Consider the following 23,111-nt stretch of genomic DNA (forward strand, 5'->3'; position numbering starts at 1 on the left):
AGAAAGATCTGTAACTTACTTTGAAATGCATAAAAAATACAAAATAAGGGGACTTCTCTGGAGGCACAATGGTTAAGACTCCACGCTCCCAATGCAGGGGGCCCTAGTTCGATCCCTGGTCAGGGAACTAGATCCCACATGCAAGCCTCAACTAAGTCGTTGCATCCCACAACTAAGGAGCCCATGTTCCGCAACTAAGAAGCCGGCAAGCCGCAACTAAGACCCAGCACAACTAAATAAATAAATAAATAATTTTAAAAAAGAAATACAAAATAAAAAAGATGGATTGATGAGTGGGTGGAGGCATGGAGATAGGCAGGTAGGTAGATAGATAGGTGATAAAGCAAACACAGCAAAATGTAAATTGTATAATCCAGGTGATGAGTAAATAAATGGGTGTTCACATCAGTTCCTTAAACTTCGAGTGTTCGAAAATTTTCGTAATCAATGTTGAGAAAAAAAAGTTCAAAGACAATTGTGTTTTTAACACGCAGTCAATTTAGTGAATAAACACTTACTACTTACTATATTTAAGGCAATGTAAGGAATAGGAAAATTCATAAACCACTCAAAGAATTTAGAATCTAAAGGTAATAAACATGTGCAAACATAATTCAATCCATGAAACCGGAAATTTTGTTATAAGAAATAAAGTTCAGATAAAGTACTATGGGAGTCTATATGTATTTAATATTTGCATGCAAGTCCCACCCCAAAATTGGTCATATTAATAAAAAGTAATCGCCATTTGCTTTAATTGTTCTGTACTTGAAAATACAAATAATTTTATATTAAATAAGTATTTACTAAATATGCAATTGATTATTATAGTATTATGTTAGTGTTCCTTCTGCATAATGCAGATGGATAAAAGCCTATTAGCATAAAGGCTTACTAATATCATAGCTCAACACTAATTATTTACTTTAACTGGGGATGAGGAGAACATCAAGAGTTATCCTAACTTGAATAATTTAGTCTCTTCTCAAACCTGCTCCCTAAAAAAGTTGCTAGAGTCTTAAAATTACATCAGCAGTCATTATTATAATGCAAAACTGATTATGACAACTGAATTACCTTTAAGCTCCTTGAAATAACTTTTGAAAAAATTTCTCTACTGAAGAAATAAAAAATTCAAAAGGATTTATGTATATATTGGTTCATTTCAGATAAGGCTACTTAATGAACTATAGTGCAATTAATGAAAAGTTTACTTTATATTCCCAACGCACTAGTACCACATCATACATCCAATCTGAAAAGGATAGAGAAAACGTCAACTCATATTCTACCACCATAACAAAATCACAATATGTACTTTATTCCCTTCCAATCTTTCTGTAAGATTCTTTATGTGCTCAATGAGTCAATGACAGGCCATTCACTTGATCCAGCTTTACAGACTATAAACTTTGAGACAACCTATTGGCATAAATAGCATACAGGATAATTAACCACTTGAAAAATACACTATGAAAAGCAAAAAGAAATACTTTTGATATTGTTTTTATCAGACAAAAAAAATTAAAAACCTAAACTGAAGTCTGGATAAGTAATAAAATGTAAGAACAATATAGATGTAAACAGCAAATTAAGGTTTTCTAATTCTACTTGAAGAATCTGGGGACTTCCCTGGTGGTCCAGTGGTTAAGAATCTGCCTTCCAATGCAAGGGATTCAGGTTGTATCCCTGGTAGGGGAACTAAGATCCCACATGCCACAGGGCAACTAAGCCGGCGCACTGCTACTAAGCCCGCATGATGCAACTAGAGAAGCCCGCGTACTGCAATGAAGAGCCCATGCGCCTCAACGAAGATCCCGCGTGCCACAACTAAGACCTAACGCAGCCAAATAAACAAACAAACAAACAAAAAAATCTGGGGCTTCCCTTGTGGCACAGTGGTTGAGAGTCCGCCTGCCGATGCAGGGGACGCAGGTTCGAGCCCCAGTCTGGGAGGATATCACATGCCGTGGAGCGGCTGGGCCCGTGAGCCATGGCCGCTGAGCCTGCGCGTCCGGAGCCTGTGCTCCACAATGGGAGAGGCCACAACAGTGAGAGGCCTGTGCACCACCCAAAAAAAAAAAATCTGTATCACTCAATTCATTTGTAAAAACATTTCAATTTCAGGAATCAAAAACTGCTGCTTCCATGTAACTTTACCTAATTAACTTTATGTTTAAGAAAAAAATATTTTCATGGTGAAATTCCTTTTAGTCATGAGATATATTGATACTTGATATATAACACTGTATTAATTTTAGGTAAACAACATAATGATTTGATATATATATAAACTGCCAAAATGATTACAATAAGTTTAGTTAACATCCATCACCAAAGATAGTTACAAGTATTTTTTTCTTATGTCAACAGCTTTTACCTACTGTCTTAGCAACTCATCACGTGAAATTTTAACGAGTTCTTTCATATCATGGTAAGATGAAAAAATGTAATAACATTGGAATCAACCACCAATTGTTTGATATAGACACACTACCTTTGATTTAAGCACACAGTTGTTACTTAAAAATAACTTACCCATACTGTGGTGCTCCCGTTTTAATGTCTCCTATAGTGACATGAACATCATCCTCATCATCATCACTGTCGCTATCACTATCGTCTTCAGTCTCTGTCACTTTCTATATCAACATAAACAACCACAAAATACACTCAATAATCCATTTCAACGTCTGATATAAATAACTGAAAAGGTAACCATTTTGCATTTTTTGAGCTAATTCTAGAGAAAAAGTTCTACTACCTACTTCAACTCATTTACAACTTTGATGTTTTGCAATGATAAAAAGGGATAAGAATGTGAAGTAAACCCTTTTTTCAACATTGTCTGTTTGTAAATAACACATGTATTTTTTCCTACTATTTATAACTGCTCCTCTTGCACAAAGGATCTAAGGCAATGTACTAAAATACCTAGAAGATATTTTTAAAATATTTGAGGAATTCTTAGCAAAAAGAACATGAAGGTAAAGGGAAAACAACTAATTTTAAGGGTCACAGTGTCACCGTTAAAAGCACCAAATAGTTAAAAAGCAGCTCACTTATTCTTGACATTCATGTACACATAGAAAAGGTCCTGCATGCAAATGACTGAGGGAATACTTTGTTTCTCTGAGTAAAAGTAGGGACATTTGTGAAAGCTTTATTTTGGCTCTAAAAGGCTGTTCTGTGCTTAGTCACGTAATAGTAAATTTAAAAAGTAGATCACCAAGGCTAAATACTTTTTTGTATACAAGTTCAAGCTTGCAGAATAAGAATTTCCTTCTTTTTACAAGATTAAAACGTTAAAATACTCATGGGACCGATGATTTGTTCACCCCCCAAAATATCACTTTTAACAGGCATGAGGTCAGACTGTCATTTATATAAAAAATAATTTTTGCTAAAAAACTTGACAAACTTGAGTTGAAAAACTCAATGTCTGCTTTGAAAACCAGGCTCACCCAGTGGTCAATTGACCTTGGTAGCAACAAACATCAAGCCTTTGCACATGCCCCATTTCATCTGAACTCTCCTCCCACTATTTCTTCTCATGGTTATACTTTTTTGACGGCACCAGATGACACAGGAGATATAAAAGGGGCCCGATTATGCAAAATATTGGCAGTCATGTTAAATTCTGGTTTTCTTCCTAAGTGAACGGGAAGCTATTGATAAAGATTTTAAACAGATAAGTAACCAGATCTCAAAGCCTTATGTTACCGGTTTAGGTACGCCATTTTCAGGAGTTTCATCTTCAATTCCCGATGGAGGGTTAGCACTATAACAACAAAAATAAGTACACAACTGGTATTACTTTTCTGAAGTACAGACGGAGCATGCTAGTATTTTTAATCTATGTCTGATAGTTTCCTGAAATTACTGTCTCCACCAGAGACGAAAAAAGATGGTAAAAACTGCCTGTCCTATTCTGCTATTCCTAATGCCCTACATAAAACGTGTACACTCAACACTGGAAGTAGAATGGAATTGCCTCCACAATTTGTTAACGAGGCCAAATTTGCAACTTGACGGTGGGGTATAATTTGAGTTTTTACATTTTTAAAATATGCATCATACTTGATCAATTTTATTTATCCTAAAACTACACTGAACTTCAAGGTACCCTAGGAATTGCCAAGGGCTATGTAACACACAGTTTCCTCTTTTCCCTGGTGCCCAAGGAACTCAGATGTGCAGTATGATGACGTTAACTCAGTACTGAGTTAACACACATGCTTCTTCCTAGTTTTCTGTTTCAGCTGTCTTATTGGATATATGTCCTTTGTTGTATAAAAAACAAATTTTAAGATTTAAAAAAAAGTTTACTTTCATGTAAAGACTGCCTTCCAATTTGACACTAAGGAGGTCCAAACCTAATTTTGATGCATTAAAAAATAATTACTTTTTTAAAGCCAGTTAATACTTGAATTTGCCCTGTTACAACAAAATTGACATATAACAATAAACACTTATTCTCAAGAGACTCAAGCATGTGGCCATTAACCATGAAATAAAACTTCTAGTACCGCGGTGCAAATGGTTCCTTATATTTTTAATAATTATGATTTTGAAAGTGGGAATTAACCATTAACCTCATTTTATAGATGAAGAAATTGAAATACAAGGCAACTGACAATTATTTAGTAGCATTTCTAGGGAAAATGTCCAGATGTTGATATAGTGCAAAGCTGTTTTCACTGGGTTTCTGCTAATCTCTTCTAAACTTCACTTTTTGTCAAGTAGTTTCTATATAAACCAATTTAATCTCTATAGTGGTATTCTGTAACACAATCTCCAAACAAAGCAAAATGAAGGACAAAACCTGAAAACTTATCTGTTAAATTTTCATAGTTCTAATGCTTGACCCTCCCCCCCAAAAAATGCAATTATAATTATTCAGTGCATTTCTCAGATGTAAGTTGAGCTTGTTCTTTATGTCACAAAACAGTATGTTTTGCCACAACTTTGAAATAAAACAAGACAATCAGAGACAGCACAGTGCAATGGCTAAGAACAGTTTTAACAATGGGCCAATCACAAAGAAGCTGGGGAAAACTAATAGCAAAGACTCGGCTCAGTTAGGGCAACGAAGTAGGTACTGCACTGGATAGTAGAACACAGGTTTGGCAGAGCTCTCTTCCCCAATAGACTTTTGAAAGTTTTAATTCTCTATCACCATTAAAACACTAGAAACATGATAAAATTATAAGCTTTATCTAGAAAAATAACATTTTAAGGGTAGATCTTTTCCTTTGGATGAAATAAACTTAATAGCTTTCCAAATAAAATGTTAATAAGGAATATGAAGACATTTTGACAGTGATAGGGAAGGGAGAAGGGTTCCTCTCCAATCAATTTAATCAAGCTGTGTATTGAGGAATTAAGGAATATTTAATCAGAAAATAAGCTTCAAGAATTATAGCCAAGAATATTAACAAAGTAAAATAAAAATTAGTTCACAAAAATGTATATCTGATTGTTATCATTAATTTCTTGATCAACTGAAAAATCAGAGTATGAAGAAATATTACTTTCATAACTATTAAACTACACAAATCCCAACTCTGTGGTTAACTAAAAGTAGGGTTTTGAACTGGGTTGGATATATCCATTTCAAAACTAAATGACAAGGGTTTCCCTAGTGGTCCAGTGGTTAAGACTCCAAGCTTCCACTGCAGGGGGCGGGGGTTCGATCCCAGGGGGATGTTCTGCATGCCACCAAAGGCGGACAAAAACAAAAAACCAAAAACCAAAAAACCCTAAATGACAAGATTTCAGATGATACAGCAATGAATAAAATAAATAAGTAAATAAAAACAAAAAAATTCTTCCAACATAGGGTTTTGTTTTTTTTTTTTTTTTTTTTTGCAGTACAAGGGCCTCTCACTGTTGTGGCCTCTCCCGTTGTGGAGCACAGGCTCCGGACACGCAGGCTCAGCGGCCATGGCTCACGGGCCAGCCGCTCCACGGCATGTGGGATCTTCCCGGACCGGGGCACGAACCCACGTCCCCTGCATCGGCAGGCAGACTCTCAACCACTGCGCCACCAGGGAAGTCCTATAGGGGTATTTTTAAGCAAGGAACAATAATCTCAGCACCCCCTGAGCTGTTTCCACTTCTCACTTCTTCCCTCCATTAACTTTTTAAAAAATAACAGCTTTGAGATACAATTCATGTACCACACAATCCACTCATTTGAAGTGTACAACTGAAAGGTTAAGTATATTTACAGAATGGTGTATGTATGTATGTATCTATCTAATTCCAGAACATTTTCATCACCCCACAAAGAAACCTTATATATTTGTAGTCGCTCTCCATTTTCCCCTGTCCTGGTAACTACTACTTTCTGTCTCTTTGGATGTACCTATTGTGTACATCTAATATAATAAGAAACACAAAATGTAGTTCTTTGTGACCGGCTTCTTTCATTTAGCATGTTTTCAAGGTTCATCCATGTTGTAACACATATCAGTACTTCATTTCTGTTTACTGCCAAATAGTATTTCACTGTATGGATATACCACTTTTCTAAATCTATCCATTTGATGGACACTTGGGTTATTTCCATTTTTTGGCTATTATGAATAATGCTGCTATATATGGTAGCTCTACGTTTAACCTTTAGAGGAACTATCAGACTGTTTTCCATAATAGTTGCACCATTTTACAATCTTACCATCAGTGTATAAGGGTTCCAATTTCTCCGTATCTTCACAAGCACCTGTTAACTATCTGTCTTTTTGATTACAGCCATCCTAGTGGGTGTGAAGTCGTTTCCTCCCCTTTTTAAACCCAAATATTCTTTAAAAGTCCTTTTTGTAATCACGCCTCCCCCACTATAAGACACTAAGGCATCTGGTCAGTGATGTCAGCATATCCATGTACTTGTACCCATGAGCGATTCTGAAATTTAGAATAAGTTTCTGGCTCCCTGATATGTTCTGTAAATGATACTCAGACCTTTCTAGTAATCTAACAAAGGCAATCAATCTTATAACAAATTCATTAATTCCACTTCGAATTTTAAATAAATACGAAACATTGAAATTATAACCACAATGCATTACACCATCAAAAATATTAAGTTGTAAAAGTAGTTACTCAAGGAATTCTTTATTTAAAAAAAATTTTTAAGTTAAAACTTTTTTTCTTAGTAGTCTGATGGTTATACTGTATACTCCACTATTGAGCTCATTTAAGAGTACAAAGTTACTCAATAGTGAAAAATATCCAAACCCTTACTTCAAAAACATTTTGTCCCCTGGGCTACTAGCAAATAAACAGAATTGGTATAAGACTACGTCCTGAAATAGTAATAAACTATAAAGGACTCAGTGTCTTGCTATCTTTGTCAAAATGTAATCAAACCAATGATTATAACAAAATAATTCTGACAATCTGCCGACAGAAGCACCGTACCTCGCAATCTGCAAAAGCATCAAGAAATTTCACTAACCTGGCATTTTCTTCTTCTGGCCTTTCAACTTCATTTTCATCTACCAAAAAAAATACATAAATAAATAAATAAAATTAACAAACAAACCACTCTTAAAGAAACCAGTATTATGAAAATCTGAAGTGATCATCACAAGCACTAACCTAGGTCCTTTGCCAAATCACTGTGCACATGCACGTCCCATGGGCCTATAAGCACATCCAAAGTTAGATCACCTTATAATGACTTAACAAGATATGTCGTTTATGAAAAATAAAGAAATAAAAAAAGTCAGACTTTACTTCTATAAAAATAAACTTAAGAAGTATTACAGATTTCTAGACCTTTGTAAAAGAAACCCTATACATTTACATTTCAAACAGTACTACGAATGCTAAATCTTGCCGCCAAAGACAAAGTATTTTACAAGTTTATCAAAATCAAAGTTTGTCGAAGTCACATTATCAAGGAGCTGCGTGGTGCCCAAACGTGCACTTTTACTAAACTATCCTAAAGACAATCAAGAATACGCATTTTAGGCAAGGAACAAACATTAACTTTCAAATCTGGTACCGGCAACAGACAAGAAGGGACTGTGACTTCATGGAAGTTAAAAGCCAGATGTCCCTTTCAAGGGGGAAGTAAAAGATGCAGTAAACTTATTTTATGAAAAAGCTATACACGAGGTGATACTGAAAACCATAAGCCTAAGGGACATGAGGTACTTCTATGTGGGTTAAAACGCAGTCTCTTAAAAAAGAAAAACTTCACCTTAATACAGGAGACATTCGGGGTTTTCTTTATGGGCCATAATGTATTCCATCTCTTTCTTTCTCTCTCTCTCTTTTAATTAATTATTTTTAAAGCACGACTTTCACACAAGGAGGTACCCTTGCAGGTGCAGTCCATACAAACTGACCATCAAGAAACAAGACGTTAGTTTTACAGCATCAACTTTATTTAGCTATTATTACAGAATGACTGTTCCTGGCACAGGAAGGGCATCCCACAGTCAAGGGGCAAGAAGAGACACACCAACACAGCTTAGAATCGATATAAGAAAACAAGAGGAAAAGAGCACAGAGGCGAGGCGGCCGAGAAGCCCGGGCGGAGTGGACGGCGAGGCTGGGGGCCCGGCCCCTAGCCCCCTGCCCAGCGGGGTCCCAGCCGCCACCTGGTGGGTGCGTGTTGGGGGCGTGGGCTGCGCGGGAGGAGGCAAGGGGGGCGGGGGACGCGCACGCCGAGCTCGGCCTAAGTCAGGCCGCATGAGGCTCCATGCAAGAGGCCCCAGGCGGCGGTGAGAGGGCCCCAGGACGCCGGCCTTTTGCGGGCCGGAAAGGGAGGCCTGAGAGAACCCGGGAGAGAAAAAAGGGACAGGAAGTTCCGTACCGCCATAGAGCCACTCTTCCTCCTCATCCCCTCCGGTCCCGCCGCTCAGCTCCGACACTAGGCGCTCGACCTCGCCGGCCGACATGGCCGCCCCGAGCACAACTTAAAGGCGGCGATCAACAGCCCCCTCCAACCCTTCCCCAGCCTCGCTGCCCGGGGTCTCGAGAGGGGCGCGAACCCGCCGGCGAGCGAACGAAGAAGGCGCGAGACTCAAATCCGGGGTAGGTGGCCCCGGCGGCGGAGGCGGCAAAGAACACGACTCCGGCGCCGCTCCGCCCGCGCCCGCGCACGCGCAGCAGCACCCAAGCAGCGCGGAGTCTCTAGGTGGCTTCGCTTCCGCGGCGGCGGCCACCTGAGCCTGGTTGCGCCTGCGCACCGTAGTTGACCCCGCCTCCACGGGATCTCGCTTGCCTTTTAGCGTGGCTTTCTCCCGTGACGTTTTACGTAGGCTACGATTCCCCTCCCCCAACGTTCTTTCTGATAACCTGTATTGCTTATGTTGGAGAGTGCGCCGTCGTTATTTACTGCGTGTGATGCTTTCTTTCTCGTTTTGTTTTTTTAAAATCTTCCGGAAGGCCTTGTTTCATTCTTTACTTGTATCAGGCTTGATTCATAATCGCCTTATCAGTCCCTGTTTCTCATTAAAGAAGAAATCATAATTCATGCCCACTTTCCTGAAAAATTAATTTTAACAGCAAACAAAAGCCAAACTAAAAAATGAATAATGCATTCTCTTTGTCAAAAAGTCAAAGACCTTCTCATCCACTACCCTCCTTTCCAGAAGTAGCCCTTGTTTTTCTGTTTCATGTGCAGCATTATGAAATTTTATACATATTTGCTACACGTGTATTGTTTTCGTGAAAGGACCTGAAATTAATGAGTCTTAAGGGGTACAATATTGTATGTATAATTGTGTAGATTTGTTTATTTGATTGGTTGGTTTGGTTGTTTTTTTTCTCAGCACTGTCTTGGAGGTCCTTTCCATATTTGTGTATGTCAAACTATGTTCATTTTTTAAGTGCTTCATCATATTTTTTCATTTATTTATTTAACAGTTATTGAATATCTGCTGTTTAAGAACTTAAGAAATAAAAGTATGAGTAAAGCACAGCCCCTGCCCTTGAGAGCTCTCAATTTATTGAGAAAGGCAGAAGGGTAGTAAACAATTAACTCACCTACAAGGGAAAGGTGGGTCCTAATAGAAGCACAAAGTGTTTTTAAACCACCAATGCCACACCATCTCATGCTATTTAAACAAATCATGTGGTTTTAATCTCCCTAACCTTTGAACATTCCTGTATTGCTATTCTCAGCCTCCCTTATCTGAAGGGGATAGATAATCCCTTGTGTATTTCTAAAGTCTGTTGAGATATAGTCAACTTTTGAAATCTTTCCTGAACCCCATTTCTTTATTTATTCTATAAATACTTATGCAGGGCCTACCAAGTGCCAAGGACTCTTCTAAACTATGTAGATTCAGCAATGAGTAAAACAAAGTCCTTCCTCCTGTGAAGTTTTCATTCTAATGAAAGGGAGACAGACAATAAACATATAAATGTACAGTATGTCAGATAGTGATAAGGGTTATAAAGTAGGGTAAGCAGGAAAGGGGGACCCCGAGCAAAGTGATGAAGAGGGATAGGATGCAATTCTATATCAAGTGGTCGGGGAAAGCCACTCTAATGAGGTGGTTCAAAAGTAGAGACCTGAATGGAGAGAAGTAAACCGTTGTGGATTTTTGGGAGAAGCCCTATCAGGTGGAGAGAATAGGAAGTGCAAAAACCCTGAGGCAGAAGCGTACTTGGAGCATTCAAAGAACCCCAAATGTAGCTGGAGTGGAGTGAGGGAGAGAGGATATGTAGATGAGATTAGAGTTATTCTGGAGTGGGTAGTGCAGAGCTAATCATTCCTTTCTGAACAGTATGCTGATTCCGTGGCATGTGTCTATCACATCATATAGTAATTATTTGACTACATATCTGTTTCCCTAAGACTTCACCAAATCCTCCCTCAAACAGGGCATCTTCTTATGTGTCGTTCTAATTCCTGGTGTGTTGCCTAGCACTTAGGAGATCTTCTTGGCCTCTGCTGACAGTAACAAAGTGAAAATTTTACATTCTGCTCGAGAGTGTCATAAGGCACTCACTCACAGTCCTGTCTGTTTATGTTTCTATTTATCATTCTATGAGTCTGTAATGATGGTTTCACGGGAGAACCAACTGCCTTTTGCTGAAGAGCCTCTTCTTTCAGCTGCCTGAAATGAGCTTGTCTTTCAAGGCATTACTTAAACTGAAGAACTGATGAATAATAATTGATACATCAGAATTGCCTTCATGGTGGAGGTAGCACTTGAGCTAAGCTTTGAAAATGAAGATTTTCACAATCAGAGAAGCCCATAAATCACTAATAACCACTCTTAAAAAACCTCTTCCTTACTTGCTTCCAAACTGAGTTCTTTGCCTGGATAGACTTCCTTAGTTAAAGGTATCTTTATCTCCCACCAGGGGAGACTTCAAAGACAGGTAGCTTGAAGATATTATATAAAATTATGACCTTATCAAACTACGATACTCCATATATTCTGATATTTGTTTTCCATTGTGTGTGTGTGTGTGTGTGTGTCTGTGTGTGTGTGTCTGTGTTGGTGTGTGTGTGAGAGAGATCTGCTGGTTCTTGGCAAAAAAAAAAAAAAAAAAAGCCGAAAACAACAAAGCAACAGTTTTAATGTATCTATCTCTGAGAAGTACTGAAAGGGAATGCTCGGTAGATGATGATTAAAATGATGAGAGGAGGTAAAGATCAAATAAAGGTGCCTTGCTCAGTATTTAGTAGATAGTAAGTACACATAGATGTGTTTTGAATAGATATGGCATTTAGGCTCGACTATACTATTCACTGCCAGCTTTAGTTATGTCATTTCAATGTTCCTCACTTTCCTTATCAGTAAATTGATATATTAAAATAGCATTTTATACCCACTTCTTTGAAGGATAACAAAGGTAAAATGAAGTTTCAAACGTGAAAGCATTTGACAAATTAGAGGTGACTGGTAAAAGGAGTTTTCATATATTGAGGTAGGGGGAAGTCATTCTGGCTTATCTGTGAGTTAACTTGAATTTTATGCTAACTAGCCTGTTTGTGGCCAATGAAACATACTTTGTACCTCTTCTTTAATTATGAAAGAAAAGGGCACGTTGACCAGAAGTAAAGAATGTCCATGTTAAAAATAAAGATTAGGGACTTCCCTGGTGGTCCAGGGGTTAAGACTTTGCGCTTCCACTGCCAGGGGCGTGGGTTTGATGACCCGTGAACTAAGATCCCTCATGCCATGCAGCCAAAAAGTAATAAGTAAATAAGTAAGTAAATAAATAATATTAAATGCCTCCTTTCCTGGGACACCAGAGCTGGTACTCCTTCAATGATAAGACTAACTTTCCAGGTGCCAAGGCCATACTATTCGCTGTGTACCTGCTATCTTTTTTCTCTTTTTTGAAACCACGTAAGAATGTATCCCTGACTTGTTTGATGTTCTTTCTTCTGATAAGACATAAAACTGTGCTGAAGAGTATGCTTCTCCGGAGCAGTTCCTCAGAATTATCTAAGAGGCTGTCTTCCAGTCTATAGTCCTCCGTCTGGCAAATAAAACTCTTTTCTATGCTATTATAAATTGTTTATTGATTATTTTCTTCAACATATGTTATGGTTTAGGCCTTTTGTCCTTTGAACATCCTGAGAAACTGCACATGTGTAGAGTTTTCCTTTGTCTCTAGGTACCACAACAAGGAATTAAGCCTCAATTATCCATCTTCCTCTGCATTCTGATATATGTTAACACTAAATTCTATGTTGCTAGTTGTTTCTGGCAATTGTATCATCTATTCACATCTACACTGCTATGTAAACTTCACATTCTTTAAGGGTGAAAACAAAATTTTTTTGTTCACCAGATTCTCTCTTACAATATCAAGCAAATGGGAAGTGCTTAGTAAATCCTTAAGTGTTGATCATGAACAGAGAGGACTTAGAAATGAGATGGAGATAGGCTTGATTTTATGAGAATAGAAAATAATTGCTAGCTATTTTGAGCAGAAAAGTACAAATCACATTTAAATAAGGTACATCTGATGGTCTTAAGCATGCAATTTTAGCAAGAATTCATCTAACTCTGCCATGATGTCTGAGATGAAGAAATCAAATTTTTCCTGGGTTTTCTTCTCTTTTCTGTCTACCCTGTCCCCCAAGGTTATTTCATCCAACCCCATGACTTTTAATACTGTCTATGTGATATATATCCATGACTCTCAATTTTCTGTCTGCATTCTTAATTTATCGTTAAGCTCAGGACAAGCTGCTCACTCAGATGCTTCACCTGATGCCTCTCTTGGGTATTTAATAGGCATCTCAAACTTATGCCCAAAACAGAACTTGTGAATTCCCTTTCCAAACCTGTCCTATCCCACTTCCATTCTCTCCCAAGCTTCTCCGTCATATTATGAATAACCACCATCCAACCAGTTGTTCAGCCAAAACCTAAGGAATCATCCTTGATTCCCCTCTTTCCCTCTTGAGTCCCTCTCTCGCCTATAAAAATCCATTAGCAAGACCTGTTACTTCTTCCTACAAAATATATCCCAAATCTGTCTACTTCTCTCCATCTCCACTGTCTACTTCTCTCCATCTCCACTGCAATTCAAGTAACACAAGCCCTTCAATAGTTTCCTGTTACACATAAAATAAAATCCAAACTTCCTACCACGTGACCTATAAGCCCCTTCATGATCTGGCAGCCCTTTGGGTGGTATGTAGCTGTACAGGTTGTGTATTGCCAAACTTTATGCAGTCCCCCACATTTCCTCATTCTGAGTCACTTTTTGTCAACTCTTTAAGTGTCATTCCCTTACATACTCTATGCTTATCCCCTCCCAGTTTCTTCAGGCCTGAATTCCAACTCTGTATCTAACTCTCAGTCCCTAACTTTGTTCCATTATATATACATGTCCCACATTCTCAGTATTTTAGCAGAGATGTCTCTACTCATTCACTGAAACTGAAATCTAACTTCCCTCCAGGGACAGCACATCATCCTCATCCTTCTCTACTGTAGACCCACCATTTTTCTTCACCCAGTTGTACTATGGAGCCTGGAGGAAGTATTGCCATTTCCTTTGCTCTGGTGGGCCACTACCAGACTGTTATGGTGCCACTTTCTTTTGAAAATCCTCCTCCTTGCCAGTGCATACCTCCTTATTAACCACCTCTGCCTCTCTCTCTTCATTTCCCCTTATTCACAGATGATGTTGGGGCCTGGTACAGAGTCTTCCGTTCCTTTACCACTTGGCATCATAACAAGTAACTTGCACATTCTGCTCATCTGTTTTTTGATCTCCTAGAATCTAACTATTCAACAATCTTCATTCATCCACATCAGCAGTCTGCATTTAGGGCCACATTATGGATCTCATTATGTCCTAGAACTGTTCCCTCCTTGAATTTTAGGGGCCAAGTTACTTTCTTTGAACCTAATTTCATATTCTGCCAACTTTTTTTTTTTCAGATTCCATCTCACTTTTCCCTTTTCTGTCACTCACTACTGTTGACCACTCTATTCTTTTTGAAACTTGCCCCTTGCTTTTCTAGTTCCTAGCTCCTATTTCTTCATGGGCCTCTCTTCAAACAGTACATTCAAGTTATACTAAACCATTTGCAGCTCCAGAGAACATGCTGTAAGGTTTCATACTTCTATACCTTTGTTCATGCTGCACTCTTTTTTTTTTTTTTCTTTTTTGCGGTACGCAGGCCTCTCACTGTTGTGGCCTCTCCCGTTGTGGAGCACAGGCTCCGGACGTGCAGGCTCAGCGGCCATGGCTCACGGGCCCAGCCGCTCCGCGGCATGTGGGATCCTCCCGGACCGGGGCACGAACCTGTGTCCCCTGCATCGGCAGGCGGACTCTCAACCACTGCGCCACCAGGGAAGCCCCATGCTGCACTCTTTGCTCTGCTGCCAGGAATGCTCCTCCCCATCCTGTACACCTGGTGAACACCTGGTTTTCTTTGAAGGCAACTCAAAACTTATGTCCTATATGAAACTTCTTCTGACCGCTTCCCTTTTTGCTTCACTTAGTCAGAGTTTATTTTTCCCACTTTGTAACTCTTGAACATTTTTTTTTAAAAAAAACGTTGCTCTGGGACTTCACTGGAGGTCCAGGGGTTAAGACTCTGTGCTCCCAATGTAGGGGGCTCTGGTCCAGGGGTTCGACCCCTGGTTGGGGAACTAAGATCCTGCATGCTGCATGGTGCAGTAGAACAAACGAACAAACAAAAAATTAAAAACATTGCTTCTGTAATGTTTTATTGCATTTGCTTGCTTTACATGTGTGGGTTCTTTTATTTCAGATTCTTCTGAAGGCAAGACTGTGGCTTACTTCTATTTATATCCTCAGTGTCCAACACGGTGTCTGGAATATTGTACATGTCCATTAAAAGTTGGTTGAATATATTATTTATTTTACTGATATGAACAGAGCATTTATTCAACAAACATTTATTGAATACCTGTTATTTTCTAGTGTTGGGGATACCAAGCTTCTAGCGCACCATCTAGCAGAACAGATATGTTAAGGAAAACAGGTATGTTAAAACTTACGCCAGATATGGCAAGTACTTAGCAGAGGTGTAAATTTTTCATGGATCAGGTAATATATCTTATTAACCACTGTATTTTGGAGCCTAACTCAGTGATTACACTTAATAAGTGCTTTATAAATAGTGATTGAATGAACTGAACCTGTAAAACATTCTGGGATCAATCTGTTGACTTCATTGTGCAGCTGTTTAATGTTCTAAGCTGGGATAGCTGGAGAGAAATAGAGAAATCGTGAAGGCTTTTGGTGCCATTATGACGCATCTGGCTGTATTCTGTAGGCAACTGGGCCAGGAGAGGATTTTAAGCAGAAAAATAGTTGAACAAGCTTAGTGTACTAGGAAGCAAACTGAATGGAAGGGAGAAGAGATGGAAAACTGGGAAATGATGGCGGGGGGAGGGTCACTGCTATTGTTCAGTTGACCGAAGACGGTGGATTAAGGCAGTGAGAGGAAGGATAGATGAGGAGAAAGGGCTGGATTCTAGATTTTTGAAGTGGATCAAGATTTAGTGCCAATGAGATGAGGGAAGGAAGATGGAGAAAGTGAAAGAGAAACCGTTATGTCTGTTAGAGGTTTGTGTCCAATAATGTATGTGATAGTAATGTATAAACTAAGAAACATCACACAGCAGTTGGTTGTTTTTATCTTCTCTGGCTGCTCTTAGTTTTGCTAGGCAACACATCACTTTTAAAGAAATGCGTTCAGATCCAAGGAAAATATCATATTTAGAATTAGGATTTATCATTCCTGAGATTTCTCAAGGAGCAGCGAAGATAATCCGAGCAGAGAGGGAGACGAAAAGAAAATCCCTCAGCTCCTTCTTGGGCAGCTCCTTTCCACTTCCCCGAACTTTCGAGGCACCCGGGAGCCTCGGAGCCCCGCCCGTTTATTCCCAGCCCTCACCATTCTTCCGCGACGTCTCCCCGCTAGCCAATCACGCTCCGTAACGTCATTACTATGCGCCCACACTGGATGCGTCGGAGGCCGTCCCACGTGTACTGTGTTGACTGTCAATGTCTCCGGCAGCCCAATTCCCGGAAGCTGTGAGTTCTGAGAGAAGTTCCTGCGCTCGGTGCCCTGAGTCTGCGAATCCCCACCATGAGCACCCCAGGCGTGCTGACCTTCACCCAGCAAGCCTGGGAGCAGGTCCTGGCCAAAGTGAAACGGGCCGTGGTCTACCTGGACGCCGCCTGCGCCGAGAGCCTGCACTGGGGCTGCGGGTCCTCACGGCTGCTGGAGGCGGTGGGGAACTCTGCGTGTTACCTGAGGGAGTTCGAGCCCGCCGCAGTTGCTGGCGGAGCCGAGCAGCCCAAAGCGGTGTTTGTGTTGAGTTGCCTGCTGAAAGGCCGGACCGTGGAGACCCTACGGGACATCATCTGCCGCAGTCACTTCCAGTATTGTGTGGTGGTCACGGCTGTGAATCACGCAGTCCACCTCACGGCTAATCACGTGCCGCCGGCGGCGGCGGCTGAGCTGGAAGGGCAGCAGCCGGTGTTCGAGCAACTGGAGGAGAAGCTGTGTGAGTGGATGGGCAACATGAACTACACGGCTGAGGTGCTGCACGTCCCGTTGTTACTCGCATGTGCTGCTCCCCACCTTGCCTTGACTCCAGCTTTTGCTTCCCTTTTCCCACTATTACCCCAGGATGTGCATATCCTCAACCGTGCCCGATCGGACAAGAGGAGGCTGGGAAACCTGGCTGAGGTGGATGCCACTACCCTAACCCCTGAGCTGCTGCTGACGATTAGGTGCCTGGTGTCCGGCCTCAGTTCCCTGTGTGAGCATTTAGGGGTACGGGAGGAGTGTTTTGCTGTAGGTTCCCTCAGTCGGATCATCGCTGCAGATCTGGCCAATTTTGCTCCCGCCAAGAACAGGAGGAAGACCGCCACAGGCAGGGCATCAGTGGTCTTTGTGGACAGAACTCTGGATCTCACAGGTAAGTGGCGTTTGCTGTGGAAGGCTTCATAACCGCTTTCCAAAGTGCTGGGACTTTCATTGATTCAACATATATTTTATTGACCTCTAACTATGTGTCAGGTTGAGAAGTCAAAGAGCTAGATGGACACAGTCCCTGATCCCACAGTTTATCGTCTAGAGGGGGGATACAGACAAGCAAATCAGCAAATTTGTTAAATGCTATCTTGGGTAAATACATCCTCAGCGTGCACTGCCCTTTAAAACAAGAACTGCATCTAGCCCAGAGATTGGAAAACCAGCCTTATGCTGACATGGAGGAGAACTGTCCACCTGGGAACCTTTTAGACATGTGCAGATATCAGTATTCACAACAATCCTTCATAAGAAAGCTTTAAGTTGTTGGAGAAGTATTAACAGATGAACAAGTGGAGGTAACCTGTACCACAAAACACGAAAATATTACACTTAGTTGACTTTCAAGTTTCTTTACATGAGTGTTAATAAATGAGGCTGAACTTAAATTTCACCAGAAAATGAGGCTAAACAGAATTGTAGAAAATATGTACAATTGTATTTAGTCTCATTTTCTGGTGAAAATATTTTCAAACGTTCATTTATTCTTAGCTCTCATTCTATTGAAGATTGGGTAATCCCAAATTTTAATAATATTTATACACATAAGTAACAAATGTTACTCTTAAAAATAGGTGAAGAAAAAACATTTTCTGATATTTGACATGTGCATTTATTTTCAAAGGTCAACTTTATTGTTCTCTAATTGGGTAGATGTAATGCTGCTGGTAGTGTAGGCTGGCCACACCCAAGTTCAGGGAGAATAATCAGGAAACTGACTTTGGCAAGCATTCCCTTCAGTAGGTTAAAAAAAAAATGTCAAATGAAGTTAAAAAAACCACAACAGGTGCATTTGAATTTTTGACCTTATAAGATTCATTTTCAGATCATAAAATAGAAAGTAAGCTAACTGGTAGTACTGAGATGTAAGCTTAATTATGTGACTGAAGTAACCAGGTGCTCAGCCTGTCAGTGTGATTTAAATAAAAGTAATCATTGTAACACCCCTGAACTCTTAGAGGATTAAAAACACCTGATGAGTGAGTATATGCTTGTTGAGTTTTTGAGTGGGTGGTACATACTGCTTATGCTTCTATTTCTTTTTTCCCAAAATGTGACATATTGTTTCATAATTAATCAAGGTCACATATTTTTGTGTCCCCCCCGCCCAAAGACTCCAGTTAGGCAAACTTTAATGTCCTGGCCATCCAGCATCATAGCAACTACTCCTTTATATATTATGCATCTCTTCCTTGTATATGACTCTTCTAAATACAGAAAAAAACAAGGTAAGTGTAGCTTCTTGTCCTCTAAAAGCTTACTATACGAAGTAGTCAAGAATGATTTAGAAAATAAGGGCGCTAGGAAGACAAAGTTGCCATTCAGCACAATTATTTTATACTTTGTCTCGCTTCAAGCCTCCAGATTTCCCTCCCCATGTTCGCCCCCTCAGCTTTCTTGCTTTTATATAAGCCACCAGAAAACTGTATCTTCTTATCACTAAGTCTACCAACCTTTTTACCTCTGTACCCCACATATTTTTCTTTCCTTCCTTCATATTAAAAGATGTACTGTTCCTGCTACTATCTAGTGCCAACTTTTCCTCCTTTGCAGACTAGATCTTTTCCTTTTTCACTTCTCTCATAGGTTTACTTCTTTCAAATACCCTCCCCTTTCCTAGATGATCATTTTTTGTTTAAAAAGTCTTTTCTACTAGGTTTTCCCCATCAAAATACACACAGAATGGAACATCTCCTTTCTTGACCTCTCAGGCTCAGTATCATTTTTGCTCCATTTTTAGCAAACTTAGAAATTTGTACTTGCTGTCTCTATAATCATCTGCTTCAATTTTCCCTTGATTTCAATTAGGCTGTTTGCCTCTCAGTACTCCTCAGAAACTTCCTTTGTCAGGATCACTGGTGGCCTCCATGTCACCAAATCCAATATTCAATTATCAGAATCCATTTTACTCAGTCTGAAAGCAGCATTTGTCACAACAGAGTAGAGGATGTAAATAGTTAAAAAAAATACAAATATTGAAGTACAGAAGACATACAGATCATGCAGTTTCTTGTGTAATCCCATCAAAACATAAAACTGGCGACATGGTATTTGCTTGCTCACAACCCTCCCATCACACCCACTATCAAATCTAAGTTCCTCAGCACGGTTTCCAAGGCCATACGTCATCTGCCTGTGTGTACCTATCCCACCTCATCCCTTATTGATCTCCCCACACACACTGCTCTCCTGGCATGCTGGCCACCTTGCCATTTCTCAACATGCGAAGTATGTCCCAGCCCCGGGGCCTTTCATGTTCTTGTGCATCTCAGCCTGGAATGCTCTTCCTTCAGGTGTCTACATGGTTTTGTCGCTCACTTCCTTCGAATCTCCACTCACATGTCTCCTCCTCAGACAAGCCTTCCCTGACCACTCTCTTTAGACGCTCTCTAACCCCTTACCCTGCTTTATTTGTCATAGTCTTTACCACTACCTAACATGCTAATTGATTGTCAGTTGCCTGTCTCCTCCCGTTTGAATGGAAGCTCGTGAAGGGAGGGGCTCTATTTTGTTTACTGTTTATTAACTAGCACTCAGAAGAGTGCCTTGAAAATAGTAGGTATTCAGTAAATATTTATTGAATGAATGGATGAATGAACAGGTGAATTAAAGGTTGCTGCCAACTAGACTTTCATTGAGGTTAGTATACTTATTTTTTCTGATTGAAAATACTTCTGAGATTCCTGAGTTGCATCACTAGTCATTCACAAATGCAGCGGGGCACACATTTTCTGAATATTCTAAAATTTGACAATTTGGGCCCACAGTAGTATTTGAGAAAGGAAATAATAATATTAACTAATCATATTTATGTGATTATTTAATGGATAAAAATCACTTCCACATTACCTTATTCGATCTCAACAAATTAGGTGAATTAAGTATTATCTATCATTTCAAGAATAAAAAATTGAGGCTCTGAAGTTCTTCTTTACTGGAAAAAAGAAAAGCAGAAACATTAAGTAGTAGGCCAGATGTGACAGGATTGCTCCAATATTTCTGTTAGTGTCTGAGGTCAGCACCTTTTGTTTTGTGAATTGTCAGAGTTAAGTGCTCACTTTCTTTGTATTTGTTTAGGATCCTTCTGCCAGTAGGTGGGCTTCCAGGGTGTGCTTTAAATTGGTGATGGTACTCATTAAGCAAACTGGTGTGGGAGAAGACATTTTAGGTACATGAGACCATGTAAAAGGATATTTAATGTTAAAAGGGGCATTGTTCAAAGGGAGCAAATGGGAGGTCTCTCTGGGTGGATTCAAGGCAACAGGTAAAGAGAAAGAAAAATTCATTTACTTTGTCCAGGGCTTAGGAGGAACCATGAAAGTGTTGTTTTCAGTAGAATGCCAAGAGAACTATGCAAGCTGATGATAAAGCAATGGGAGTGAACCTCCCAAAAGTTCCTTGAGGTATTTCCCAAGTACATTTAAAATTATAAGGACTCTGCTTCCTTCCTACTTTACTGAATAATTCAGTGGAAAAGCATCTAGGTGGGGCTAAGCAAGATAGGTGTCCATGCAGGGAGGAGAGCGCTACCAGGCCTGGGTGAGGGAGCTCAAGTTGGGTGAGATCTCCTGAGTGGGGAGAGGTGCCTGCATGAGGTGGTGGGTGGCAGCAGCAGTGGCCTGGTGGGATAGGAGATAAAGGGAAGCCAGGGTGGGTGGCATAAAGGGGTGTCCCTGGGGCACAACTATCTACCTCTCTACTGGTGCATGGAAAGAGTTTGATTTGTGGTCCCCTCTGAAACCAGTAAGCTTTGGCATGGTGTAGCCAAGAGAAGGTCCATGATCTACTTCCCATTTTTAAATTATGACATTCTCTCCTTCAGAAGGGATCTAAATTATATCTGGCTGGTGGAGGGTAGATTTTGGAGGATAGATACTAATTGGAGCAAGTTTGTTACTATGTCCTGATAACTTATAAATTGAAGTTTTTTTAATGGATACCTTTTGGATAACCCTCCATACTATCTTCCAGATGGTCAGTTTAATGGTTCATTTATTTCAAAAATGTTTCAACATAGTGTTATTATTCCATATTGGTAATCCTCAGGGCTGGTTTTCAGTTGGTGCGTAGCTGTATTGTCAAACCCGTTTTTTAAATACTAAAGTACTTCTGTACTAGCCAGTAAAGGGAAATTCTCTACTTGTTGAGAATTACCTGTTACTGTTGCCTGGTGGAGGCGAGTGATAGGGCTTAGGAGCATTGTGGTGTGGATGCAGCTGACCCCCAGGGGTGTTGAGGCAGCAGAGGGAACTCATGCTGGTAGTGATGGTTGTAGAGACGCAGCACTTCTCCTCTGCTCCAGAGTGGCCCAAAATTGGACGGGGTGGTAGGGTAGGTGGTGTTGGTGGCACTATTTTTGGCGCGGGTGCTTTCCAACCTTGATCCAGGCTCTGGCGTCCAGGAACATACCCGATCACCATGCTCAATATTTTTACTGATCTTTCCTGGATGCAACAAGCATAAGGAGCTGGGGAGCTCATGACTTGTTACAAGAATTTGGCGTGGGGCTTCCCTGGTGGCGCGGTGGTTGAGAGTCCGCCTGCCGATGCAGGGGACGCGGGTTCGTGCCCCGGTCCGGGAGGATCCCACGTGCTGCGGAGCGGCTGGGCCCGTGGACCGTGGCCGCTGGGCCTGCGCGTCCGGAGCCTGTGCCCCGCAACGGGAGAGGCCGCGGCAGTGAGAGGTCCGCGTTCTGAAAAGAAAAAAAAAAAAAATTGGCGTCGTTTCTTTTCTTTCTTTTTTTAAATTTTTAGTGGAGTACAGTTGATTAAAAATGCTATACTAGTTTCTGCTGTACAGCAAAGTGAATCAGCTATACACATACCGGTGTGGTTTCTTGCATCATATTGTGGTTTAGACAGAATGTGGGGCATTGTTTAGCCAGGGATAGCTGTAGCATATAGATGATTACACCAACAGTTTCTAAAAGTCAAAAGGTAATTGGAAATGATCGGAATGACTTGAATGGTTTGAATTTCAATTTAAATTAGGTGACAGCAGTTTTTTCTGTACGCGGACCTCTCACTGTTGTGGCCTCTCCCGTTGCGGAGCACAGGCTCTGGACGCGCGGGCTCAGCGGCCATGGCTCACGGGACCAGCCGCTCCGTGGCATGTGGGAACCCGTGTCCCCTGCATCGGCAGGCGGACTCTCAACCACTGCGCCACCAGGGGGGCTCCAGCAGTTTTAATATAGCGGCCAAAGGGAAATACATTTTTAGTTTTTTATTTAGATGTTAATTTATATACCTAGTATATTAATTTGTTATTTGTTGTTAAATATTTTGGATGCCATTTTTGATAATTTACCATTAGAAGATTTATATGCCTATGTATATATTCTTGGATGTAAAACTGACACTACCAAAAATAACCTCCAATAGTTCATAAATATACGGCAGTGTTAATATCATGCTTACAATTTTGAGAAATTTCTCTTTTTGTCATCATCTTTGCTGAAAGTAATATCGCTTTATCTAATAGTTGGGGTTTGTTTTTTCAGTAAACATTTATTGAGTGCCTACTATGTGCCAAGCGTTGTTCCAGGTCTAGGGAAACAGTGGTGAACAAGATAGACAAGTTCCTTGCTCCC

General features: G+C 40.4%; 2 protein-coding genes across 49 annotated transcripts in view; one reads left to right on the plus strand and one right to left on the minus strand.

The window, feature by feature from the left end:
* Positions 1 to 9,116, minus strand: part of FIP1L1 (factor interacting with PAPOLA and CPSF1) — a 65,154-nt gene extending 56,038 nt beyond the window's left edge. For 25 of the 48 annotated variants that reach the window (XM_065877499.1, XM_065877520.1, XM_065877473.1 and 22 more), the window contains exons 1-5: positions 8,831 to 8,915; positions 7,606 to 7,650; positions 7,463 to 7,502; positions 3,724 to 3,781; positions 2,539 to 2,642 (exon numbers count right to left, since the gene is read on the minus strand). In XM_065877499.1, coding sequence (XP_065733571.1) covers positions 2,539 to 2,642; positions 3,724 to 3,781; positions 7,463 to 7,502; positions 7,606 to 7,650; positions 8,831 to 8,915 — 332 coding nt within the window. Of the gene's footprint in view, positions 1 to 2,538; positions 2,643 to 3,723; positions 3,782 to 7,462; positions 7,503 to 7,605; positions 7,651 to 8,830 lie in introns of all 48 variants that reach the window. The other 23 variants (XM_065877518.1, XM_065877489.1, XM_065877507.1 and 20 more) reach the window with 3 other exon arrangements.
* Positions 9,117 to 16,570: 7,454 nt separating this feature from the next.
* Positions 16,571 to 23,111, plus strand: part of SCFD2 (sec1 family domain containing 2) — a 391,932-nt gene continuing 385,391 nt past the window's right edge. Inside the window, exon 1 of the mRNA XM_065878015.1 lies at positions 16,571 to 17,408. Coding sequence (XP_065734087.1) covers positions 16,571 to 17,408 — 838 coding nt within the window. The remainder of the gene's footprint in view (positions 17,409 to 23,111) is intronic.

Source organism: Phocoena phocoena, chromosome 5 (assembly GCF_963924675.1).
Source record: "Phocoena phocoena chromosome 5, mPhoPho1.1, whole genome shotgun sequence".
Classification (NCBI taxonomy): Eukaryota; Metazoa; Chordata; class Mammalia; order Artiodactyla; family Phocoenidae; genus Phocoena; species Phocoena phocoena.